This window comes from Phyllostomus hastatus, unplaced genomic scaffold (assembly GCF_019186645.2).
Source record: "Phyllostomus hastatus isolate PE091 unplaced genomic scaffold, TTU_PhHast_1.1 phas_scaffold_55, whole genome shotgun sequence".
NCBI classification, from domain to species: domain Eukaryota; kingdom Metazoa; phylum Chordata; class Mammalia; order Chiroptera; family Phyllostomidae; genus Phyllostomus; species Phyllostomus hastatus.
Window position 1 is genome coordinate 7,318,178 of NW_025334035.1, and position 27,622 is coordinate 7,345,799.

The following is a 27,622-nucleotide window of genomic DNA, read 5'->3' on the forward strand; positions in this document are numbered from 1 at the left end:
ATGCAGGAAAAGCAGTTGCCCCTGTTTAATTAGAGGATAACTTGAAGGTCACCATGTTCTCAGTCTTCCTGCTTTGTCCAGTCTTAACTTTTCTATCCTGTGTTCTGGCTTACTTATTTGCCCTTAGGGCAAACTCTACTATTTCTTTTCTTTACTGCCTTTCCCTTTATTTTCTTTTTCCTCTTTCTTCTCTTTCTACTTGTCTCCCTTTCCCTTCTCTGTTATCCAAGTTTTCTGTCTCTATTTGTTTCCCTTAGTTCTTTGTTCACCCTGAATTTCCATAATTTTCCTTTTCCCTGTGGCTGCTCCTTTCCCCTGTCCTAGTATTTCCTCCCCTCTTTCATTTTTCATCTTCAAATCATTTGCTCAGCCTCATACCCTTGTCTTCTAGTTCCCCCACCTCTTCCTACTCAGCTCAGTGCAATGCGACATGGAACTATTGACCGTCTCCAAGCAGATTTCATGTAGCCCTTTAGTTAACATTCTGTGTATCTCTGTGATCGATGCCTGTTTAAATGGGATTAATCTGCTTCTCTCCAGCAAGAATTAGTATGAACCTAGCCTTATTCATCTTGCTATCTAATACAATATGTGGCTACTGAGACGTAGGAAGCTGCAGTTAATAAATACACAAAGCTCAGTTAATAAAATGACATCAGTGTGTCTACTACCCTTGTACACACTCACATCCAGAGTTATGCTGTGAACGGCTAGGTTTTAATGTCCATAGTTCTCTTTCATTTCCTTCCCTCTGATTTGTGTTGCTTTTTTCTGCACAAGGAAGTTTCATTGTATAGATCAACTCTTCGCCTCTGGATACCTGTTAAAATAAAGGTGGGGTGAGCTGGTGGCGGGGCGGGGGTGTTGCGCAGTATATTCCTGAGCAGCTTTCAGCAGGTCTGCAGTATGTGCAGTACCTGCATTCTCAGAAGGCCACTGTCTTCCTCCTCATCACAGTGACACAGCTTATCTCTTAGAGAGCTTAGCCTGAGCAGGAAAAGGACGGAGACTAGAAAAATAAAAAAAACTAACATGTTTTAAGAGCCCACCTTAAGCCAGAGCTTGCACCCTTTCAAGGGTCTCAAGAGCAAGGCTTTGAAACTGGAAAAGGTACCAGGGGTTGTGCTGCCTGCCACGTGCCAAACCCAATAAGCAGAACAGGGATTGAATCTTTATGGGCACTTTATTCAGATGGCTTGTGATCTAAGAAGACAGCAGGTTCATACCCTAATGACTGTCTTACATTTTTCTTTCTAAGTCAGCCTTTTATAACAAGGAATAAACAAGGTGTGGTGAGGATTTTGAAATCCAGAGAAAATTAGTTGAAAGAAACTGCAACATTCCTGTCCTGGGCTGTTAGCTGTTCCCAGGGGCGGGTGGTCATCTGTCTCTCCCTGGAACACAATGGCCCAGATGCCTCTAGTTGTCCCCAGGACATAATCTCTAGCAGTGTCCCAGGAGGTTGGCTGTCTCTCCCAGGAGCTAGGATGGGCCTTATTTGTAATTTCTGAAACAATAGCTTTAACATATGCATTACTTATTAGGCTTATAACTATTTATCTTAAACTAAAATTTTCCAACTCTTGAGTCTGCTATCAGCTTGAACACCCTCACTGTAATCAATGAGCACAGTGGAGCACAGCACATCTACTCCCTGGCTGTTGTCACAAGGCTCAGGCAGGTTTAGCTGGGATTTGTACCCTGGGGGCATGTGGGTCCCAGCACAGTCTTTTCATCAAACTTGGATGTCTCCTAGGTGGTTCTAAGAAGTCTGCTTTCTCCCCCTCCTCCATGTTGAAGGCCCCAAAGTGGTTCTGTGGTTTTATTCTGCCTTACACACTCCATGCTGCCTTTGTACACTCTGCTTTTACAACATGATTTCTAAGTCATTTTTCTAAATAAGTCATTTGGGTAAAACTGTAATTCACATTCCATGAAGGGGGTATATTTGACTTTACAACTTACTAAGGAAATACCAAACATGTATAAAATCTTTCCAATTCGAATAGTCAAGAGTCTAAGGAGAAAAGAGCCTTTCAGATGCATCTTAATTCCTCTCCTCACCCTGTCTTCCTGCTGAATGCTACAGCTCAACACCACACACCACACCACACACATACAGTACACACACACCACACACTACACCAACATAACACAGTGTGCACACAGCACATACACACATCACACATGTATATACTACACACATTGTACGTACTGCACATACATCACACCAGGCACATGCTGCACACACACAGTAGCACACTGCATACATCACTCACACAGAACATACACACTGTACATATATGCACTGAACTCACACAGTGCACACACATCACAGACGCACACAGCCGATACTGCACAGACATAACATACATCACACACACACCACACACTGCACATATATGCCCTGCACATAAACACCACATATGCACATACACAGTACACACACTACACAGACACAAATCACACAAACAACACATACAATACACACATCACAAAACATACACACACTGCTCATATCCATACTGCACACACAGTACAGTACATACTGCACAGACACATACAGCACACTGTACATATATACAGTACATACTGCACACACACCATGCCACATATACATACTGCACACACAGTACAGACACACAGAGAGCACAACCACTGTACACATACTGCACAAATACCACACATACGACATACACATATACACATCACAAAACATATGCACACTGTATATACACATACAACATTCACACACATCAGAGACCACATACCCTACACACAATACACATAACCAACACACCCCCTCACATCCCAAACAAACCATATACAGGCCCCCACATTCATACCCTATACCATGCACATATACACAAACCAAACAGAGTTCATTTTTGTGCCATAATGTCATAGATGCTGCAGATTCCCCACCGATGTGTTGGCTTGCAGACTCTGCCCTCCAAACAATGCAGTACGCAAGCAGCTTGGAGAGAGCCCTCACTGTTTTCATTATAAAATTTCTGTAAAGCTGTGACTCACTGGAGGCAGAATGATTTCCTGCTGAGGCTTTATGCGAGGTGATTAGCAGGGAGATAGGTAATAAGCTGACCTAATACAACCGTGTTTCCCTTGCTCTTTCTGCCACCTCCAGTCACTCTGCTGCCTCCTTTCATTCAGGCCTAATTGGGCTGGCGTCCCTTTCAGCCCTGCCTGAGCCTGTGGTCACATAGGAGACCATTAGCTGCATAAGGTCGGCCACTGTCCTAAGGTAAAGAAACAGTCTTTTTCCCAATGACCTTTTGAGGTTTTCATCTATGAATGTCTGCTTTGTGCTCTTCCTTAATGAATTCCAAAGACATTTAAGATAGGCGGCATGACCTTCCCTTCAAGTACGGGCTGTGTTTGCAGGTCTTGCCATTATCCCTGAGTTTGATTCTCCACCTTAGGGGCCACAGCACAAATGGAAGCCTCTCCCACTACTCCGTTAAAAGTTGCATGGGTTTTCTTAAGAACAGGACTCAATCGGCCCAGTCAGCCACCTGGGACTCCATGCTCTTTATGCTAACTGGAAAGGAGCACATGTATATCAGCCATTACCCATCTCTTACCAACCAGCCTTACCTAAGGACATCAGGGTAACAATAATTCATTACAGTGGCTCCCCATTATTCAAGTACCACCATGGCACATTCCATGGAATTCGGTAACCCCACAGCAGGTCAGGTATTAGCAAACTCACTTGCAGGTTAGGGAAGTGAGGCTTCAAAAATTTGTGTCTTGCTTTAAGCTACTCAGCTAGTAAATGACAGGCCAGGGTTGTGTGAACCCAGGGTTTCCGGCTCTGTCCCAGGCTTTCCCCACGGTGCTGCAGAGCCTACCCTTCAAGTTGACATTTTCAGCCTGTGGATGGCATAATGAATTTCACATGTTTACTACTATGATGAATAAAAATGGGCATTTAAAAGTATCATTTAAACCTCTTATTGGTTTAAATTGCCTTTCATCTGTTTTGTGGGACTTTTAAATAAATGATGAAAGAGCTACATTAAGAGTCAAAGATATAGTCACAGCCACTATGATACATCTGTTTATACCATTGCAAGACAATTTCCTGTCAGATTCAGGAATCTTCTCTACAATACTTCTATTCTGCAGTCCACCCAGAAATGGAAAACTCGCTACCTTTCTTTGTGGCCCTGCTGTAGCTGGACATTTCTAACATAAGACAATTTTGTTTTATTCAGTAGAACCACATAAATTGCCATTTTTGTAGGTCAAATACAAAAAATTTTGTAAGTTCCACCTACGAGATGAAGCCAAATATGTTCTGTTTGCTCATTTGTCTTCACTCTGTCCTCAGAGGAGGGCTGTGCAGGGTTCTGCATTGCACTTGACCAAGGCCCTGCAAACATTTAAAGGCACAGTTCTGCCTTGCTTTGTAATCCTCCTCTTTTCTAATTTTCTCAGTTGCTCCTGGGCCCTTATTTCTTAGATTTTCTACCACCCTATCACCTTCTCCTGGATGTGCTATAGATAAGTCAAAGGCCAAAGATCATATATTCATTCATTTAACAAATGTATCTCAGCATCTGGGCCTTCTTCAGGGACTGAAGATACACTAGTGCCCTCTGAGGTATTTACAGCCTACTGAGGAAAATGCACAGAAAAATAAAAAAAATAATAAAATGCCAAGTAGAATATTATAATTCCAGAGGGGTAAAAGCCCCGAAGAAAGCATATGAAGGGTGAGGGGAGAGAGTGCAGCAGAATGACGTAGTGAAAATTTGGGCCTCATTAATAGAGAAGGAAGAATAGGTCTAAGACTTTGAACTGAACCCCAAATAAATGTGTTGCTCATCATGTGTTTTTTAAATTAAATGAAGCAATGTATATATCTATTGTTTTTGGTGACCAGAGTTTTTCCAGAAAATAAAATGATTAAATAAATATTTATCTAATGCCTACGATTTACCTGTTAGATTGGAAATAAAACAACTTTGTGACTACCCAAGACCATGGGTAGTCACAAGTATTTCAAGTATTCTTGAGAAATAAAATACTGTAACAAAATTATAATATAGTTTTCTAATGCAATCAAACACATCAAGATGCATCAGTCTCTTAAAATGGTTGGAGAGTATTTCCTAAGTATTGAAATTGACACCTGTGAAATTATGAAAAATAGGTACCTAGGTGACATTCCACAGCACAAATACGCTTCTCCTTTAACACTGATTACAACTAAGCACTCTTTGAACGATTTGAGTTACTACTTAAGTCAATTTCATTTAAGTTTAATTCATTCTGTTTTCCTCCCAGTTTATAAAGTTGAAGGTGTTTTAAAATATAGACTGCCCCATTTCCCACCATCAGTGGCAAGATCTCCTATTGCAGGTTTATGTCTTTCTTGGTTGGTCCTTTTCTCTTCCCTCCTCTCCCGCTTCAGCTACTTGCTGACAGCCATGCCTGAACATGGATGAGCAAAGAAGGGCTGTTAGGTGGCTGCCAAGGCTGCACGGGTGCTCTCCTGGCAGCGTGGAGACAGTCTTACCACTCAGACGTCAGACGTCTTACCACTTCCCAATGCCTCTGTTAGTGCTGCTTGCCTTGGGGTCCCTGCCAGAGAAAGGAGTTGGGCAGCCTTCTGCTAGTCAGATGGGTTGACCTCTAGCAGTGGCCACTGGCAGAGGGAGTTGCCTAGAGCGGAACCAGTACCTACTGGGTTTCCAGCATCATGACATCATGTTTCCTCTTCTCGCCTTTCAAACTTCCTCAGGGTAGAAGACCCCTCCCAGGGACCCGCGCCAAATGTTTGCCAATGTCACACAAAGGTACCTCTCCCTCTTTCCTATTGAAGAGGCATGCACATAGCCTGGAAATTGTAATGGGAAGAATGTCTTGGTTTGGAGGCTTTGTGATTTCAGACCAGTTTTCATGAGAGATAAATGCTACCTCTGTCATGTTAGTTGTGTTCTGGAGGCTCCTGTCCTATCAGAGGTAACATGGCTTCCATGGACTCAGGAGGCGCTCCTCCCCAAGGCTCTGGGTTGCATTGTCCACCTGCCACTTAATTCTGAGCACAGCTGGGACACTGCCATACCAACAACAGTGACAATAATATGTATTTATTGTGTAGTTGCTGCGTGCTGGCACTGGCCTAAATCCTAAGCCTGAATTCACTTACTTTCCTCTCACTATTATTATCCTGTCACAGATGAAGAAACCCAACACAGAGGTGTCAAGCAATTGCCCACTGACACCCAGCTGGCCACATGGTGTGCCGTGTCGCATGTGCTTGGCAGAACTCTGCAGATTTGTTTTCTTGGCAGGAGTTGCCGAGACTGTTGGTGTCCCCCTCTGGGCTTGTCCTCAGGACTGTTTGAAGGACTCACTTTCCTGTCAGTATCCCTATACAATAGCTGTCATTCTAGAAGCAGATAACATGGTCCATTTGAAACCAATTTTTAAAAAATTGGTAGTAAAACCGCTAATCATGCAAAGATGGTATTATTATTATATTTTATTTTTTATTAGGAAACACAGAAAGGTTGAAGCATAAATGTGATCTTTGGTGTGAATTTTATTTTATTTGTACTTTCTCTTTGCTTTGTTATCAGTTTAACCAAGAGTTATTTACACCACCCCAATCTATTAATTAGGTTACAGCACAAATCAGGCTTCACATTTCCTAAGCAACCACCACCCCCATGTGATTTCCAGCCCTTCCCATACTAATTTGAGTATTAACTGTTGTTGTTACCATCGTCGTCGTCGTCATCATCATCATCATCATCATCATCATCATTATTTTCACTCTTGTGACTTGTCTGTACAGACTCTCCTGAAGACAACCTTGGATTTTCACAAACTGGAAAAGCTTGAGTTCAGTGGCCTCAGAGGGAATGCCCTGAGTCAGCAGGTCCGGCAAATGTACAATGAATTTCAAGAGCTGTGCAGGGTCTTCTCGGAGTCCTCCTATGACTGCCTGGACCCCCAGAGCATGGTAGGGCTTGCAGAGACTACCTCACAAGTTTGGTCTCTTTCTCATATGCCTCCAGCCTGTAGGGTCTGGGTATTTACTTGCATTTTCCCTCTTTCCTTTAGCTCTCTAGTCCCAGTGGTTTTATGAAGGGAGGCCCATTCCTAATTACTCTTTGTGTCAGAAGAAAAATCAGGGAGGGCCTTTTTGAACTGCTGACTGCTCCAGACTGATGATACCCAGGGTTTCAGAGATGCTGAGATGGATATGGGATGATGGTGGCAGCTGTGGCCACCTGCAGCTCCCAAAGCTTTAAGCTTTGAGCAGCAACTCCTACATGAAAACCAGGCGCACCTGGGAAGAATTTTATTAGTGCCTTGGGATGAGGTGGGAGATAAATGAAGCCATAGCCTAGCTTTTCTGATCTGACTCTGGTTTCCAAGGGAGTACTCAGGAGTGAGGGAAAGGCCAGAGATGTACGAGTTCTGTCCAGAAAAAGTCCAACCATGGTTAATATAATGAGAACAGTTTGTGGGACACTGATTTAACCTGGCAGCCAAGGACAGTAGACTAGAATGAACATGTGTGAACAATGACAACTTCACTTTACTAATCAGTGAGGGCGGTAGATACTATTGAGTGAGCATGTATACTGTGTGGCCATTGCATTCAAAATGGCTAAGTGAGTAGAGCAATGAATCTGCATCAAATTTTGCATTAAGCTTGAATATTCTTTGTGGAAACTATTCAGATGATTCAGAAGGCCACAACTATGGTCAGCTGGTGATTGGCAGCTTCATCATGACAGTGTGCCTGCTCATGCAACACATCTCACGCAGAGTTTTTTGGCAAAACATCAAATTTCCCAGGTGACTCAGCCCCTCTACAGACCAGATGTGGTGTCCTGTGACTTCTGGCTTTTCCCAAAACTAAAATCACCTTTGAATGGAAAATGATTTTGGAACATTAATGAGATTCAGAAAAATACAACAGGGCAGCTGATAGTGACTGGAAGAACTGTGTGAAGTCCCAAGGTGCCTACTTTGAAGGGGACTGAGGCATCATTGTCCTATGTACAGTGGTTTTTGTATCTTGCATCTTCTTCAATAAATGTCTCTATTTTTCATATTATATGGCTGGATACCTTCTGGACAGACCTTGTATTTTTCATGACTGGAACATAAGAGCCCAGAAAAGCTGAGAACTGTTAGTGCAAGCCCACGGGAGATGAAGAAGTAGAAGAAGAAGAAGGAGGAGGAGAAGAAGAAGGAGAAGGAGAGGAAGAGGAATAGGGGGAGGAATAGGAAGACGGGGAGGAGGAGGAAGAGAAGAAAGGGGCAGACAGAAATAGGGAATGAAGTTCCCAAGAAGGAAATGGCTAATTATTAGAGAAGGAATTCTAAGAGTATATGAGGGGAAAAGAGAAAGAAATTAGAGCAGAAGTCTTCTGTAAGCACCTTCAGATGTCTAAGAAGATCTAGCAAATCCAGGGAGATATCACTTTCTAAATATTCCATTAGTCAAAAGTAGGGTGGAAAAGGTGTAATACAAAACACAAACTTGTTTTAACTCTTGTGAATTGTCTCTATAGGATCTTATGAAGACAACCATGTACTTTCTAAAACAAAACAAATGAAACAAATGATAAAACAAAACAATTCCATGCACAGGGAAACATACTGTAATGTGAATATGGTTGGGTTTGGGAAGTAGAACTATATACTATGTTCTTTTATTTTATCTTTTTATAAGATATGAGTTACTATTATACAGCAGTAATAATAAATAAAAATAATTTCGTAAATTAGGGATTTAAGTTAACAAGTTACTCTGTAAATTGCTACAGTCTAAGAGGAGAATGCACTTTGGGTTGCTAGATAAAATATAATAATTGGGACACATACTAAAAATAAATTCATTGTTTATCTGAAGTTTAAATTTAAATGCATAGCCTATATTTTTATTTGATAAATTTGGCAACCTTAAAAATACTGACTAGCTGTTATCTTAACCAATTAAAGTATACTTAGAAGTAATGTGTATTAGTTTAATTAGCTTACTTTCCTCCTAATGGCTAGGTAGTTTAGTTACACTGAGAAAATAGGATTTAGACTTGGGAGTGGAAGGGAAGTAGGTGGTGTGTTGCAATAGCCCCATTGCTGGGGCTGCTGCTGCTGAGGTGGCTTTGGTGGAGGGCATGAGCTGGCACTGTGGGTGATAGAGGAGGGGCTTCAGATGGTGGAGGGGGGAAGAGAGAGAGAGAGAGAGAGAGAGAGAGAGAGAGAGTAAAATGGTGCCAACCTCACAGTTTGATTCACTCCATAACTTTGTCTAGGAAAGAAAATGCTGCAACAATGGGGTAACCATCTACATGGATAAAATCTAAGTCATGCCAAGGTGAATTTTGGAAAATGAAAATAAATCCTTGGTATAACAGATTCAAGTGCAAAAATTGGTAATAAAGAGTATAAGGAAACTGGCTTTTGCAAAATTATGTTTTTCTATGTCTATCTGATGTCTCTTCAGGAATTTGAAAATGATGTCTCTAAGTTTAACCAGAGAGTAGAAGATCTTGATCAAAGACTGGGGACTATCTTTATTCAAGCCTTTGATGATGCACCTGATTTGGAGCATGCCTTTAAGGTTAGTACAAGTAGAGTGGTAGCTGCCCCTGTGCTGATTGTACCCCTGCCCTCACCAGAGGAGGGGAAGGATGCTCTTCCAACTGTTTTGTTCTTGTGGATATTAATCATTCTTATTAGTCTAATAGAGAGGTATTAAGAGTGTCCTAGGGCAAGGGAGTGTGCAGAATTGGGCTTCTCAGTGTTGTTACTAATGCTTTTCTGAAAACATAGTGCTTACCTTGGGTCTTATCAGTAGGGTGCTTTTAAAAGTGAAGATGTCTACTGTGGTCACCATTCTGAATCCATGGTTCTGCAATACCATGGCTGTTTGACCACTGTCATCAGGTTGGTTAAAGCTGAGGCAAACCACCTACCAGGTAATTGTTATAGCATTCAAGTACCAGTAACTAGAATAAGAAGACTCATGCCTTTGCCCTGTACTGCCCAGCTCAGAATATGGAGAAGGTTTAGGATGATGAGCAACTACATGGCTTCACAACTGAGAATTCTGAGTTGTGAGACATGAAGACATAGTAGAACTAGATAGTTCTTCTACAAACTATGAAGAGACTTAATTTGTAAAGCCTTAAGGCTTAGAACCAGAATTAATCAGTGGAAATTACAAGGAGGCAGATTTCAGAGGAAAGAGATTTCTGTCAAAGCTACTGAAAGATAGAATGGACTTTCTTGAGAAGTGTTTTAAGTTTCCAGTCACTGAAAATGTCCAAACATAGACGGGAATCCATGCTCTTCTAGAAAACTGAGTAACCCAATTGCCAGCCTTCCTTAGCCATTGAATATACACATATATAATATATGACCTCTGATAAATACTCACATAGGAGGACTATTGATTTTTCTCTCCAAGCATTCAAGCTTATTTCAGAAATTAGTTCAAGAATTAGTTCTCTCTGAAACTTTTTTCATGCTCCTACTCTCAAATTTTAACCTTCCAAATTCTCCTTCACATCTAGCCTACTTAGCTTATTTTTTTCTTTTCTATCTTACCCCTCCTCTCTGTTTTAGGTCTTTTTTATTAAAGATCTTTTAAATATAGATAAGCTTAACCTTTCTGACAACTTTAAGTTTTCTCTTTGTTTTATTCTTTATCCAGATTCTAATATCCCTCGAGGGTCTGATAGGTAACTTAGCAGACAGGAATCCTCCCCCTTTAGAAGCAAAGGAGAGATGGGGCAAACTATGAATGTCCACTTATTAATAATTATTGATCCAGTTGCACATTAACAATTGTTTGACCTTCTTACATTGTTAGATATATGAAAGAAAAGCCAGGACACAAGATTTATGTAACCTTAGAAATATTGAATCTGTGGCTTGTTCCTCTTATTTCTCCACCTCTTCTGCAGCTGCTGGACATAGCAGGCAATCTCCTGGAAAGACCACTGGTAGCACGAGATGTATCTGATAAGTACCTGGTGCTCATCCAAATGTTCAACCAAGAGCTGGATACAGTGAGGATAATCTATGGTCAGCATGTCCAGGAGAAGGCAGAACTTGGTAGGCTGGTTTCCAGGGCATTTGGATGGAGGAGTTCTACTACTGGGAAGCCTGACTAAGGGTGGTACCACACCACAGTGTGATACCTTTGTTTCTATTGCAACTCTTAGACGCCCTGTCTTATCTGTTTGAAAGTCAAACACAACTTCAGTTCAGCTTTGCAAACATTTCTTGAGTCTTTACTTATGCATGACACATTTCTGGGCATGTTATGCAGAGACAGGCCAGGATCAGGGATACACTAATTAATACTACAAGGTGGTTCTTCAAGGAACACACCACCAGATAGGAGCAGAGTTACATAGCAGAATATATGTAGTCTCTGACTTGAGTTATAAAAAACTGTAATAAAACAAGATAAGCTGTGGCTGGGATATTCCAGGGTTTGAGGAGAAGGTAGCCTTGAGCAGAACTCTGAAAGGTTGGGGAGATTGACATCTGGGCAGAAGCAAAGACCTCCAAAGGTCTTACCACAACTGGTGTGTGGTAAGCACCAGTAGGGCCTGCCTGTAACCAAACAAGGTGTGTATAAGGAGATTGGGTTAGCTACGGAGTTTGGGGCCAGACCAAGAAGTGCTCTGAGTGTCATATTTTAAGGAATCTTGAACCCATTAGACAGGCAATAGGAAATGTCCAGGGTTTTTAAGTTATCAAACAGTGGGACCACCATGTCTATAAACAGGTTTCATGCTGAGGTCACTTAGGATCGCATCCACTTAGGAAATCATTCCCAGAAAATCTGTTGGCCTCAACTTATGTGGGACCATCCTCATGACATCCAGTCAGGAACAGAATTTGAAAACTCAAATGCCTTATGAGGCCAGGTTAGTTTTCCGTTGCTGCATAGCAGATGGTTGCAGCCTTTGCAAATTCCACAGCACCCACCCTGCAGCTCCCAGTCTCTAGGGCAGCAGCCCAGCATGGGGCTCCTCGGTCCTCCACCCAGTGTCATAGGGCTGCAACTGAGGCATCAGCTGGGTTGACTTCTCATCTGGAGGCGCCAGGGGGGATATCTGCTTCTGAGCTCATTTTCATTGGTAGAATGGTCTCTATTTCCTTGCTGGCTGTTAGCTGGGGGCCACTCCCATTCCCTGCCATATGGGAAGGCTATGTGGCTGCCCCCACCATCCAGCCAGGGGTGATGGCACACTGAATCCTTCTCCTACTTCAAGTCCCTGACTTCCCCTTCTGCCGCCCACCAGAGAAAATGCTCTGCATTTAAATGGCTTGCTTGATTAAGTCTGTCCCACCAAGGATTATATCTTTGTTCCATGTAACACAACATCATCACAGGAGTAATATGGTATCATATTGCAGTTTCCCCTCTCACTTACAGAGCAGGGAATTATGCAAGGGTGAGGCTCATGTGGTGTTATCTTAGAATTCATGCACCGTTGGTGTGGGCTGAGTGGAAGTCATCAGGAAGCAGTAAAATCCACAACAAATTAAAGGAAGAGACCACAGTTCCAGCTGCTGGTTAGAAGCAGTGGCTGATGTTTGCCACATATTCCAATTTTACCAAGGAAGTTGGAAACTGATTTTTTTCAAAATAAAATCACATAATTGCTAAATCTTGACAACTCATTCTAAACAAACAAAAGTAAGAATATTCAGTCTTTGCTAACTGTGGTCAAGCACTTTGTAATCTACCTGGCTTGTCTTATAAATAAGCTTATTGAACTCTCACATAAACCATTTTATAAATTAAAAAAAAAAAAAACTGAGGCCCAGAGAAATTAAATCATCTGTTAAGGCAGAGTTTCTCAACCCTGACTGTACTATTAGAATCCTCTTGAGAGCTTTCACAAAATACAAATGACTTATCCCTGCCCAGACCAATGAAATGAGATGAGGAGGACAGGGCCCAGGCACAAGCATTTTTAAAGAACCCCTCCCACCCCACCAAGGGATGCAGATGTGCAGCCAGGTTGAAAATCATTGGTGTGAAGTCAGAAAGCCAGTGAGTGGCAGAGCTGGGCTGGTACCCCTGTCCTCTGACCCTGTTTCCTGTTGTCCCCAAGGTCACTCTTTCTATTCCTTAGCAGAACACAGTGTTTCCCCAGGAACTCTACAGCTCAGTGTGAGCAAGGGTGACTTTAGCATGTGAAGGCAGATGAGGCAAAAAGTGGATTAGCTGGTGGCAGGTGATCCTGAGCAGAGTAGGGCTGGGAGTCTAGGACCTCACTTCATTCAGCCTGGCTGTGCTGTACCTCCAGGATTCTCCGCAGTTCACAAGAACATGCCCTCTGTGGCCGGGGGTCTTCTTTGGGCTCAGGAGCTGAGGCAGCGCATCCAGGGTCCCTTCACCAACTTCAAACGCATCACACATCCGTGAGTACCTCATTCCTGAAAGGCAGGTTTGTTCTTGCCTTCTGTCTTGCTCTGGGTTTTGACTGTTGTAGAGATGCAACTCACTTACCAAAGGCGTGAAAATCATCCTTATTTCTTTCCATTTTTGGTAACTAGTGTCTTAGTCTACTTGGACTACCATTACAGAATACCATAGACTAGATGGCTCACAAACATTAAAATTTATTTCTCACAGTCTGGAGGCTGAGAAGTCCAAGATCAAGGTACTGATAGATTCAGTGTCTAGTGAGAGCCCACCTCTGGTTCACAGATAGTCATCTTCTTCTTGTGTCCCCCCATGGCAGAAGGGGTGAGGGAAGTGGTGTCTCTTCTTACAAGGGCACTAATCCCATTCATAAGGGCTCCACCCTCAAGATCTAACCACCCCAAAGGTCCCACCTCCTAATACCACTACATTGGGGAATTAGGCTTTGACATAAGAATTTGGGGGAGGGAATGCAAACATTTGGTCCATAACAACCAAGCACCTATTGAGCTGATTACTGGGCCCCTTGGTGGTAAAGGAGGCTCAGTGGACAAGAGGCTGATTGCTTTTGCTCCATGAGACTCATTTCTGGAGGAAAATGAGTCAGAGTGTTTAAGCTCTGTGGAGTTCTTCCACATGCATCCCTTGGGCACGGGGTCTCTTTGCTCCTGAGGCCACAGGAAAATAATGGAGCCCAGTGTTTCCTAGAGCATGGTAAGAGGGCCTCATGTGTTAGAAGGCCCCGGGCGCCTGTTCAAATGCAGGTCCCTGGCCTCACCCCTCACCTACTGAATCTGAATCTTGGAGTGGGGTGGTGTCTGTGGATCTGCTTCCTCCGCAAGCCCCTTCCCCCATGATCCTGATGGTGACCAGGTTTGGAAACCACTGGCCTGCCTCACAGCTGATCCTGGAAGCCGAGCTAGTTGGAGGCATCTTGGCTGCTGGAAGAGAGAGGGAAGAGCTGATCACGAGGCCGTGTGCAGGCTGCTGCCTAGGAAAGGATGGTGTCCCTCTGGCCCCTCTTTCTCAAGACTGGGCTTATTGAAAGCACTTGGCTTTGGCAAACACAACAGAAACAAAGGAATTTAAGTCTGGCTTCTGGCATCAGGTTTTTTTCAGCTATCAAGGGCCTTAGAGACCCTTGGCCCAGGTGGTAAGATGGATGCTTTTAGACGTGAAAAGGTGCTCAATGCCACTAATCCTCAGGGTCATGGAAATCAAAACCCCCTGAGAGGCCACCTCACACCTGCCAGAACGGCTGTCACCCAAAAGACAAGAGACAGCAGGCACTGATGAGGACGTGGACAACACGCAGCGTCCTGTGCACTGTTGGTGGTGTTACGCCTTGGCACAGCTACCGTGGGAAACAGGGTGGGGTTCCTCAAAAGGTTAAAAATAAAGCTACCACACGATCTTAGCAATTCCACTTCTGGGTATTTATCTAAAGGAAATAAAATCATAATGTTGAAGAGGTATCTACACCCCCACATTTATTGCAGTATTTTTTACAACAGTGAAGACATGGAAACAATCTAAGTGTTTATTGTTAGAGGAATCGATAAACAAAATGGGGCATGTGTGTGTGTGTGTGTGTGTGTGTGTGTGTGTGTGTGTATATATTCAGTCATAAAGTAGAAGGACATCCTGCCATTTGCAACGTGGATAGAACTTGGGGGCGTTTTGCTAAGAGCAATAAATCAGAAAGAGAAAGACAAACACCAGATGATCTCACTTGTATGTGGAATCTGAAAATAAAAAAGCCTCAGGACAAAGAGGTCATATTTGTGGTCATCAGGTTATCAGAGGCAAGAGTGGAGGGTGGGAAAATGGACGAGGGTTTTCATAAGGTACGAACTTGTAGCTGTAGGATAAACGTATCTTGGGGATGTAACACACACCACAGTGGCTGCAGGTAACAGGGTTGTATGGAATATGTGAAAGTTGTTATGTGCGTAGATCCTAAAAGTTCTCATCACGAGAATAAAAGCAATTTTTTCTTGTTGGGGGGTATCCATATGAGATGATGGACGTTAACTACACCAATTGCGGTAACCATTTCACAACACATGTAAGTCATTACGTGTACACTTTAAACTTGCACAGTGCTGTGTGTCAACTGCATCTCAGTCAAACTGGGGAAAAGTTTTAAAAGCCTAAACGTTTTCAGAGGCAAAGAAGATGACGCAAAACACCAGAGGAAAGTCTGAAGGGTGCCTCTACCCCAACACCCAGTGTTGCCAAGCAGAAAATGTTAGAAATCTCTGACTGTTGTAGAGGAAACCTGAAAATGCAGGGTTTTATGTGAAACACCCAGCTTGAAATGAGCAGCACTCCACTTTTCCTCAGATTCCTCCCTGATCAAGCACATGTGTCTGCGCCTGGCCTGCGGAGTGGGCCTGCTGGTGGGCGTACCTGTGTACCTGCTCGGCCTCTGCTCGGCCTGAGGAGCTCTTTGTTTTGCAGATGAAACAACAACAACAACAAAACTGAGGCAAACAGAAAGTGAGGGGACATGCCTGAAGTCCTGCAGAGGCCTAAGGAAAGACATGGAAGTCTGGGTCTCAGAGTGTCTAGCCCAGGGATTCCTCAACCATGGGAAATTTGGCCTAGAGAACAGCCAAGCCCTCATCTTCTCAAGCGTGTTCCCCAAGGCAGGAGGGAGAAAACATATAAATGGGGGCGGGGGGGCTGTTTCTAGGGCCATGGAGTGTGGTGGCTGTCATAGGCCCTGTTCCCTGGGAGCAGACTCTGAGATGCACATGCAGGAACATATAGGGACACTCTTGGGAACAGGACCTGTGAGGTAGTGGGAGGATGGGTGGGCAGAGGGAGAAGTACACAGCGATATGGTTGCTAGGAGGCTTCCACCCATCCTCTGGGAACCCTGGCCCTGCAGTGTTACCCAGGCTTTGTACCCCCACATGAGCTAGTTGGCAGATGTGGGCTGTCTGAGGGAGGTGCATGATCTTGGGCAAGAAGGCTCTCATTGGCTGAGGCCATTACCACAGAGAGGCAGCCTTGCTTTACCAGCAGCCAACACTCCTGGCCAGAGGCAAGTGAAGGGATGGGGTGGGTAAGTGTGCCTGGTCCTGAGAAGGGATCTCAGTGACAACCCACCTGTCCTCCGAAATTCCTATGGAGATTTATTTCCATTTGTTCTAAAAATGAATTCAGAATTATGCTGTGCCTGTAATATATGTTTATTGGTTATTAGAAATGTTTTGGATGCCTCCCCATGAAATGAAGTAGAAACTTCAGGGAGCTTCTTGGCACTTACTCCTATGACTTCTTGAACCTTCTAGGCAACTGCCACAGGCCCCAGGGCATGAAACTGCTCTCTCCTCTGTGTGTTACTTGCCCTTGAGCTGGCTCTGACCCCAATGCCTGGTGACCCTATGGATGAGCAACACCCACAATGTCTGTCCTCACTAGCTCTGCTGGGCTCCAGGACTCTTTTTGTGGAGTCTGTCCATCTCATGTTTAGTATTCCCTTTTTCCTGCTTCCTTCTATTTTCCCCAGCATTATTGCCTTTTGATCTTCCAGCCTCATCCTTTTGCAGGTGTGAAACGGAGGTCAGGTATTTGAGGTTTCCGGACACCCCACAGCTCCCTGAGGGGAGGGCTGGGCGTGACCCCACCCGCCTGCCCTGAAGCCCTTTCCACTTCTCCTTGCTGCCTCCAAGAGGCAGCTGCTTATTCACCATGGAAGGGAACTAAGCAGCTGGAAATCCTGGGCTTTCTCTGCAGGCGTGAGGGCTTACATTGAAAGCTCCGGGGATCTTGTAAAGAAATTCTGTTGGTTCAAAGAGCAAATGGATTTTAAAGAATCTTTGCAAGATGCTACCTCGTTTTGCTGGCAGAACAAACAAAAACATACCTACCAACACAATTAACGTGAAGGTTTATGAAAATTATAGATATTTTGCCAACTTTCTCAGCACCTGGACTCTCAGTCTGTGTTACAGAGGAGAGTCAAGCAGGAGCAGGAGTGGGTAGCAGAGCCTCAGGCCAGACCCTGCTCATGTTCCTCTGCGGTCTTCACCGTTCCTGTGGGGGCCTCGGGGAGAGGCCTGTGCATGCGAGCATGTGTGTATGTGTGCATGTGGGGTGCATGTATGTGTATCATGCATGCACACATTTAGGGGATTGAGATGTGGGAGGGAACCTCATGTAAACATGTCAATGGGTAGCCGGGCTTCTCATAACATGTCCTAGATGGATTTCAGAGAAGGGATAAAATGTATATGTATGTATGTATGTTCATATGAAACAATGTCTATGTGTGTGTATATAAACATTGTTATATAAATATATAAAACATCATTTTATATATAATGTTATATAGTTTTTGTTATAATGTGTAATGTCATGTGTAGTTTTTCCCTTCTATACAGAAAACTGTGGCCCCTAAAATTTTTCTGCCATGTCTCCATTCCCCTTTTATTCAGCTTTTCGAGGGACTTAATTTATCTGTGCATGACTAGCAGGGCCAGGGTGAAGGGTTGGTGGAGCCACAGGGCAAAGGTGGGACTGCCTGTTTTTCAGGAAGTGCTGGTGCCTTCTAGTGGCTCCTGGAGGATGTTCAGAAAGAATTCAGGTTCCTTCAGGGGCATTTGGAAGCCAGCCCAGGAAACTATTCAATCTCTTCCTTATAAACTACAGTTTGTTAATCAGATCATTCTTCTGACTTCTAATCTGATAGCACTTTTTGTCTCTTTTGTATGGATAGTTGCATGGAATCTGCTGAAGGAAAGAGAATGATTCAAAAATATGAAGCTATGCTTTCATTGCTGGAAAGGTAAGCAGCTTCTGGGATTGTATTGTTCTGCAAGTTTCATAAGCCCCCCAATGCTTCTTGCAGTTGTGTGTTTGAGCAGGTTCCTTAGTGTCTGGGAAGTGTTACTCTGTATTCTATGTTATAACCACATTATCTGTGAACACAGTGCTTCTGGGTTGCAAACACAGGAGTCTAGGGAATAGAAACAGACACTTCTCCCCAGTAGTTTTGTTGGGACTGTTTGAGCCGGAAGTGGAGCACTCCTGGTGGCTCTCCGAGATCAGTGTCCAGGAAAATCCAGCGGCTGCTGACTAAGCAGAAAGCAACAATTTGTGCGGTACAAAACAAACAAACAAAAACAAGTTTTAAAAATATTTTCTGTATCCTTTCATGGACAAAGCATATGAATGGAGATTTTCCATGGGTTCATAGTTGTTCCTGCTTTTAAGCTGAAGTAGGTCTTGAGGGTACAGGGTCTAGTGCCCACACTGCCCACACCAACACTGTCACCGCATCCTCAGGATGGGGAGCCTGTCCATGCCTCCCATCATCCTCGGTCTCCTTAACATGACATGAAAAGCCCTTCCTGGTCTTTTCTTCCCTCTCCAGCCTTGACCCTTTCCTCCTCATTAGCCACAGGTGTTTCCAGCACACAGTAGTCTATTTCCTACCTCCACCCTTTGGCTGTGCTGTTGTTTGCTGGGAGCACTTATTCTTCCTTCACTGCCTACCCATGCTCTGAGACTCAGTGAGCATCACTCTAGGCCCTCTTCCCCTTATCACTGTAGCCCCTGGCCCCTGACATTAAATGCCCCACGCCCTGTACCTCCCTCTAGGACTGTGCTTGCTGCATTCTCTGTTTACCTGTGGTCCCACCATTAGCTGAACTCACCATGGGCTGCTTAGTCATCCTTTTATCCCCCAAGCTCAGCACATGGTAGGTACTCAGTCAGTGTGTAATGACTGATGACAGGTTCTGTAAGTGACATGAACATTAGTATGGGAGCAAATCATACCCAATAGCTTATTTCTGTGTTGACTGAGATGAATCACAACTTCCCTTATCAACCACAAAGATCATGTGGAGCCTCTCTTTCTACTCTTCCCTGACTTAAACTATGCTGTTTTAAGAAATAAGGGGTTACTTGCAGGAGTTTCCATGCCTGTCTGTCAATGACTTTACCAATATGTATTCAGGTATTTTACTAGTAGTATCTTTAGTTCATAAAATAGATAGTTTAAATAAATAGATAAATAGGCTATGTATACATATGTGTGTTCTATATAGGTAAATATATCTTTATATGTAGAGACCTATGGTATCTGGATCTTTAGTTAATTATTGCCAGGTGTTGGGGTGCTGGGAGGTGCTTATGAAGTGGCTGTTGTTTCCTGTCCTCGCAGGTATGAGACCAGGCTTTACGAGGACTGGTGTCAGACAGTATCAGAGAAGTCACAGTACAATCTCTCCCGGCCACTTCTGAAGCGTGACCCAGAAACGAAGCAGATTACTGTCAACTTTAACCCACAGGTAAACCTGGCAACAGTAATTTCTTATTGGGTTCCTAAAGAGTTTCACTGAACTTTGCTGATTTCAAAGGCAAAAAGGCTTTTTTATCTGAATATGAAAAAGCTGCTCAAAAGAATTTGCACCCCAGATTTCCTTTTTGGGATAGATCCTGGGGTGTAGTGTTTTCTCAAGTTGCCCAAGGTTCACATTTTCTCCAGGGTTAGCTAGTATATTTGTTTTGATTTTGCACAACAGAAAATATTGCAAAATATTTTTTAAACTTTTCATATAATAACAGCTTTATTATATACTTGACTTTACTATTAACTCTTCAAAAGTTTAACATGTTATAAAGATGCACTATCTGAAATTTCAGAAGGCATTGAAACAGATATCGCTACCCATCTCTGGACAGACAGAATGATTGCATTGCCAACCCTTTAGTACTGAACAGCTGACTGGCCTACCTTGAATGCCTGCTACCCATGAAGGCTGTTGACTGAACACTGGGAGGCCAAACAAGTATATGACCTGGTTCCTGCTCTCAAGGAACCCACGAGCTAGTAGGGAGCTTTAATGTCAATAAATAAAAATCTATCTTAATTGGACAGCATATGATACATCTCAAAGGAGTATCTTCAGAAATAAGACTCGAGTGATTCTCGACTGAGGCAATTTTTCCCCTGAAGACGTTTTTGGTTGTCAAACACACAATGGGGCTGATAGCACTGAGTGCATAGGTACCAGGGTTACTGCTAAACTTTCTATATTGCATAGAACAAAGGGTTTTTTATCTAAAAATATCAATAGTTCCAAGGTTGAGAAACCCTGCTCTAGGTGATGAGAAGGGTGGAAGGCCAGTGTGGGTGTCAGAGTCCTGGGATGCTTAATGTCAGAGAAGACAATGATCCAAGCTAGCCCATGTCAAGACGTACATCATTCAGTTACACAATAGAAGTAAAAAGTATTGGTCACGCTAAGCTGAAAGCAGTCACCTGCTTCTGTCTGGAAGGCAAGTTTTCCAGGAATGTGGTATAGAGAGGGCTGAAAACTGAGCCAGTAGCATATTGGTGTCTTTGAGAAAACTGAAGGTTAAGTAGATCATCCATTCTGATTGAAATAAAAGTCAACAAAGGAAGCTGGTGGGTCCATTTTTTACTCTGGTAGGCTATGAGTCTGTTATTGAACTCATTTGAATAATTTTATCAGCATTTCTTGTCAATAGTATTGTATATTAACTGCCCAGAGAGATCAGTTTCTGGATTATTAACTAGGCCAGAATCTGTATATGATGATTATAGTAATTATGTCCTCAGTATAAGACAGTATTAAGGATAACTGACTCCTTTATATACTCCAAAAGCAAGAGCTCTATCTGCCCCAATGTGCAACACATAGTAGGTGCTTTTTGGTGTCTGTAGGTGATAGAAGGGAAAGGAAGTAGAAGAAAAACAGTGAGAGCAGAATTGAGGAGTAGAGATAAATACCTAAATTATGATGTAAGTCAAGGGGAGACAAGTACAAACACAAGTCAGAGAAGAGCTGCAGCCCTCCCTTGACTTCCACTTGTAGCAACATGGCAATAGCTGTGGTGTCCAAAATGGGCAGCATCACATACATCATTCCGGGGGATGATCAGAGACTTGCCTCTTTGGGGCCAGGATAAGAATTGTATGGGAAAAGTAATATATGTATGAAATCTATTTAAATTATTTAAGTGCCCTATTATTGGGCATTTATATTATTTTCCAGTTTTATCAATTTGTATTTCATGGTTCTAGGATGCACTTTTTTTTTAACTTTTTATCTTTGAAAATGGTATGTCTTTGTAGTTTAAAAAAAGTACATTTTTTTCTTTCTTCCTTCATTGTAAATAGAGTAATAGTGAATCTTACCATCATTGGCATCTTACAGTTGGATAAAATGTGGTAGAAATATTGCTACAATAAATATCTTTAGTCATTGTTGCATCTATCCTTGATTATTTCCTTGGAATAAATGCCTAGAAATAGGATTGCTGGGCTAAATAAAGGGTACTAGCATTTTGAGACTTTTTTTGCATATGGTCAGTTTGGTCTTCAGAAAGCTGGAATTCAGTCATTAACCTGCTAGCAAGATATTTACATCTTCCAACCACTTCCAGCTTGTTGGACTAGGAAAAATATAATATCTCAGCACTGTTTTAACTTTGTTCATGTGTTCATTGGCTGCTTACATCTCTTCTATAAATTGCTTGTTCATGTCCTTTGCCCACTTTCAAGTGGAAGTACCCTCTTTTCCTGTGAATTTGTTAGAATATTTGGTAAATACTTGTCAGACATTTAAAAATCTGCTGCAAGTATTTTTACTAGCTGAAGTATGTCATTTTAATATGTGTACAATGTTTGTATGCATCTAAATTTTATCTTTTGTGGTTGTATGTTTGGAATGGCATTCTCTACCTCATTATTATATAAATAATCCCATATTTTCTTCTGATTTTTGTTTTCATTTCTTAAACTTAAATGTGTAATATCTATCTTGAGCAAATTAAGTACGAGGCTGAAGTCATTTCCCCACCATCTTGTTAGCATTTGTCATAGCCCTAAGTAGGGTTGGCTGATTGCCAATGAAGAGATCATCCAGAGCCACTGGAAGCAGAGCCAGGAGCCCAGGTGTCTTGATATGGAAGTAGGGGTGGGGCATGGGGGGGGGCGGCAAGGAGAATCTGCAGCCTGGTATCTGCTTTGTCACACATTCCTGTGACATTAGTCTGTGTAAGTTCAGGGATAAACACAATAAGCAAGGAATGATGAGCAGTGCTCTTAGCAACGCTGCAGAGGCCTCTGTGTCTTCATTGGGCAACATCCGCTTGGTTTCTCACCTCTGCAGTTGCCCCTAAACTCAGGGCCCCAGAGAAGTTCAGAGAGGCCTGGGTGACTTCCATCTCCTGACCTCCAAGTACAAGAAGACACAAAGACATGCCAGCCTAGGGTTACAGAAGTTAAGGGCTATTTCAAATGATTATGTATAACAACCTCTTCTTGTCCCGTTAGCGTCTGTGACCAAGGGCACGGCCTCATTGGCAGAGAATAGCAAAAATATAAAGTTGAGGCTTCTTATAGATGTATGTGGCCCTGACCTTCATACCTCCACCCCTTGATGGGAACTGGCTCATCATGAGCCTGTCATTTCATCAGTCACATGCCCCAACACATCTAGGCAGAGCCCTCTCTTGCTGTCACAGATGTCTCCTTTCACATGTTTTCCTCCTCTTGCTCTTCATAGCTTACATATCCGGTGAGCCCTGCTGCTTTCTGAGTCCTTTTTCTTCTGCATAATACTCAGTCTCCTTCTCTAAAACTACATTTAAGGACCATAAGTAGGAACAGAAGTTAAGTGGGACCCCGAGGCCTCTGGGTCCCCTGGTGTTTTCCAGTTTTTGACCCATATTGCCGCTATTCACTGCTGCTGAACCACAGCCATTTATGTGGACTCTTTCCTCCAGCTGGTTTCTGTACTGAAAGAAATGAGTTATCTTCAACTGAGGCAGATGAAGCACATCCCTGAAACAGCAGCAGCCATGTTCTCCTCCAGGGAGTTCTATCGGCAGCTTGTGGCACGTTTGGAGTTGATGGCAAATTGGTACAACAAGGTGATGAAAACGCTGCTGGAGGTGGAATTTCCATTAGTGGAGAAAGAGCTGCAAAATATTGATCTCCGCCTGAGAGCCGCAGAGGAGACTCTGAACTGGAAAACAGATGGTAACTGGGCACCACCTGGGCTCTGGGGAAAAGGCTGAGAGTTAAGATTCCAATTAAAGCTGGCAGACACTCAAATGATTAGTTGGTAATCTGGGTTGTTTTTAAAAATGAATGTATCCTCTCAGACACAGGGCCAAGAAGGGTTGCTATTTTTCTTCTTCCTTTTCTTTGGATTTAATTAGTATATTTAGAAAACTTTGCTGCCGCACACTGGGGGAGGCTCAGAGGCTGCACGGGATCTCCCACAGTCTCCAGCATGTTCTGGGCACCCCATTAATGAGGGCTTTCACTATATTATCATTGTTACTTGTGTTCTCCAATTTGATTCAATGAACTTTCACCTGGGGGGACTGTAGGGAGAATATGAGACATGAGGTGTATGGGAATGGCCCCTACCCAGAAGGAGCTCACATTTAGTGGGGACAACAGACATATGTACAACATAAATTATGTAAGACAAGTTCTGATAAAAAGCCTTCAGAGAGGTAAAAATAAAGTGTGGTAAACCACAGGGAAGGGAGATTAATTTGCATTAGTGTCCTCAAAAGAGTTAAAGTTTGAAAAGAATGTCACAGTCAACTCACGGAAGTCTTGGGATACCATATGAAAAAGTTAGAACTTTATTCCTTATAAAAAAGAAATGACATTTTCAACACTTACCGCAGTGAAGGTGCTTAAACAGGAAGGTTCATTAATCTCTGTAAGGTCACCAAGTAGCACTGGTGTGCCCCAGCAAGTGCACCAACTTTTGTGTGTCCGGTAGGTAAGGATCACCTGTTTGCTTCTTTTCCTCCATGAGCAGAATTTTAGTAAGAGTTGGCTTTTTAATACAACTAGAAAGAAAAAAGCTGATTATAATGAAGTAACCTGTGCAGAAAAGTGTTTTATAAAACCCATGAGTGTTGAATCCCTACCTTTCACAGCAACTAGACGTTCAGTTGTGCCACTGTCAGCTGTTTCAATTAATTATGTCTCTTTTGGGGAGCAGGCATTTGGGATTATGTCGTTGAAATGACCGATAGTATTCATGATCTTGAACAAAGGATTCAGAAAACCAAAGGCAATGTGAAAGAGATCCAAAACATCATGAAAACATGGGTGTCTCCATTATTTAAGAGGAAAGATGGAAGAAAGGAATGCCTTCTTTCCATGGATGACCAGCAAGATCGAATGGAAAAATACTACAGTTATATCAGAGACTCTGGCCTGAAGATCCACACTCTTGTTCAGGTAATAAGCAGCCTCCCAGACATGCCTACCACAAATGTCATGCATTGAGAAGTGTGGTTGGGTGCCAGAAGTGATTTGGAAATTACAATAATAGGTACTGTGTCTTCTGCTGTCACGGATAAAGGTTTATACTGATAGCATTGTGGTAGCAGGGTGTCAAAATTAACCCTCTCTTAATGGCCACTTAGTCATCACATGGTTTAAGACCCATACCAAAGCCCAAGGGAATAAAAGGAGAAGTCAGGGACAGAATCCTAAATTATCTATTGCATTAACTACCCCTAACTCACCCATACAACCCAGTGTGGAACTCCAGCATCATCTTCATAACCTAGCTTTGTAGAGCTGAAAGAGATGGTATCCCTAACTGCATTTGACAAAGAGAAACAAACAAATGCAGAGTGTAGCACTTAGTGCAGTAAGGTTTTGCCCTGCACTGTGATCAAGGCAACCTCCTATCCCGTCCTCAGAGACTGAACAGTGGAAAAGAGATGGAAGTGGCCACCCGTGCCAATGCTGCTGAAGCAGCCACAGAGCAGTTCTGAGGGGCTGAGCTCAGGCACCAAGTCAGTGATGAATTACAGCTGCTGTTTTGGGTTATCAATGATTTGAAGTACAATGGATCATGCTTTTGACTTTGTTAATTTTCCTGATTTTGTTTTCTAGTCATTAACTTCTGTTCTTTATTATTTCTTTCTAGTTCATTTGGGGGTAATTTACTCATCTTTGTTTTTCTAGCTTATAAGGGTAAACATTAGGGCATTATTTTAAGGCTTTCTTCCTTTCTAATACAAGCATTTGACTACATAAATTTCCCTCTGAGCAGTGCTTTACTTGCATTCCAAAAATTTGATCTGCCTCATTTTCATTTCATTCTGTTTTAATTTTTTTCTGGTGATCTCTTTAACTTGATCATTTAGAATGATCATTCTAAATTATCATTATAAATTAAACATGTAGAAATATGTTTAATTTCTACATATTTGGGGTACCTCTGGATATCTCAATGAAATTTATCTAATCTAGAATCTAATCTAATTCCACTGTGGCTTAGAGAAAATACTCTGGAAGATTTCAATCAGTTGGAATTTAGTGAGACTTGTTCCATGATCTAGAATATTGTTTATCTTATTGAATGTGTCTTGTGCACTTGACAACATGTTTATTTTTCTATTGCTGGGTACAGCATTCCATAATATCAATTAGTTCAAAGTGGTTGGTAGTATTGTTCATATCTTCTGTACGATTTTTGATTTTTTGTCTACCAATTACTGAAGGTAGAGTGTTAAATCACATATAATTTTTAATTTGTCTATTTAATTGTTTAGTTCTGTCATATTTTTCATCAAGTGTTTAAGCTCTATTAGTAGGTGCAAACAAATTTATAATTATTATAACTTCCTGATAAGTTTGTTGTTTTATCATGAAATTCCCTTTTTATTTCCAATAATACCCCCTTGCCTTGAAGTCATTTTTTTTTGGTAATACTGTAATCTTTCCTTCCAGATTCACTATTTTTACTTTTTGCATTGGCCATCCTTTTCTACCCCTTTACATTCAAACTATGTGTTCTTTCAAGTTCAAATTCAGGTTCACACAATAGAAACTTACTCTTCTAAGTCTAATAACTCTGCCTATTAATTGGAGTGTTTAAACTTACATTTAATGTAGTTATTGGTATGGATGGATTTAGCTCTACCATTTTGCTATTTGTTTCCTTATTTGCTTTATCTCTTTTTTTGTTTCTCTGCTATTTCTTACCCACCTTCTTATTATCCATGGTATATTTTTAGTACTCTACTCTAGTTTCTCAATTGGAATTTCATATTTACCTTGTTGCATTACATTTGTGGAGGTTATCTAGGTTTCAGTATGTCTCTTGAACTAATCACAATTGACTTAGAGTTCTTCCATGAAATATAGGAACATGTATATATGTAAAACACACCTCACAATAGAGCATTATAATAATTTTTGCTTTAAAAACTCAGGAAAATAGATTTACCCACAAACTCACTATTTCCACACTTGTTCTTCCTTTTTGCAGAAATGAGCTACCATCTTGCTGTTTAGCTCTGCTAATGACACATTCTCTCAGTTTCTGTTTATCTGAAAATGTTCTTATTTTGCCTTTGTTTTTGAAGCATAGTTTCACTGGATATAGAATTCTAAGTAGGCAATTTTGTTTTTCTTTCAGAAGTCATTTTATTATCTTCTCTCCCCCAATGTTTCTGATCAGAAGCCAGCCATAATTTGTATCTTTGTTCCTCTATATGTATTGTATTTTTTCGATCAGGAATTTTTTCTAGAGTCTTTTTAAATTTTTGTATTTTTCCCATTTGACTATGATGTGCCTAGATAGGTTTTCTTTATATTCATCTTGCTTAGAGACTGAGCTTCTTGAATTTTTCACCAAATTTGAGGAGTTTTTAATTAAATTATGACATTGCTAATTCAAACATCTATTTTATTTTTCTGTCTTTTAAAAATTGCAGCAGAAATTTATTTTTCTTTCTCATACAATAATTCTAAGAAGTTGGCATTCCAGGATTGCTGTGGCAGCTATTTTCTGAGTTTTCTCTAGTGATTTTCTCTCTTAGTTAAATGTCACATTTTCCTGCTTCTTTGCACATTTAGTAATTTTTTATTATGTTCTAGTCATGTTGGGTACCACTTTAGAATCCAGGTGTTATTTCCCTTGAAGAGTCTGTTTCTCTTTTGGCAGGAAGTTAACTTACTGGTGGGTCATCTTGATCCTGTTGAAGCTCAAGTTTAAGCTTTGTTAGGGAAGGTCTAAAGAAGCCTTACTCTAGAACAGAGCAGCTCTAATCTTAAAGCACAGAATTTCTGAGGTCTCTACTGAATTCCTGGTTACCTGTGAGGTCTTTTCATCATTTCTGATAGAATGCAAA

At 42.0% G+C, this 27,622-nt stretch overlaps 1 protein-coding gene across 2 annotated transcripts in view; it reads left to right on the forward strand.

The window, feature by feature from the left end:
• DNAH9 (dynein axonemal heavy chain 9) overlaps positions 1-27,622 on the forward strand; it is a 336,893-nt gene that overhangs the window by 21,393 nt on the left and 287,878 nt on the right. The window contains exons 7-14 of one of the 2 annotated variants that reach the window (XM_045824289.1): positions 6,830-6,997; positions 9,500-9,616; positions 10,965-11,115; positions 13,332-13,446; positions 18,180-18,248; positions 19,632-19,758; positions 23,225-23,480; positions 24,469-24,710. In XM_045824289.1, the coding sequence (XP_045680245.1) occupies positions 6,830-6,997; positions 9,500-9,616; positions 10,965-11,115; positions 13,332-13,446; positions 18,180-18,248; positions 19,632-19,758; positions 23,225-23,480; positions 24,469-24,710 (1,245 nt within the window). Of the gene's footprint in view, positions 1-6,829; positions 6,998-9,499; positions 9,617-10,964; positions 11,116-13,331; positions 13,447-18,179; positions 18,249-19,631; positions 19,759-23,224; positions 23,481-24,460; positions 24,711-27,622 lie in introns of both variants that reach the window. The other variant, XM_045824290.1, reaches the window with a different exon arrangement.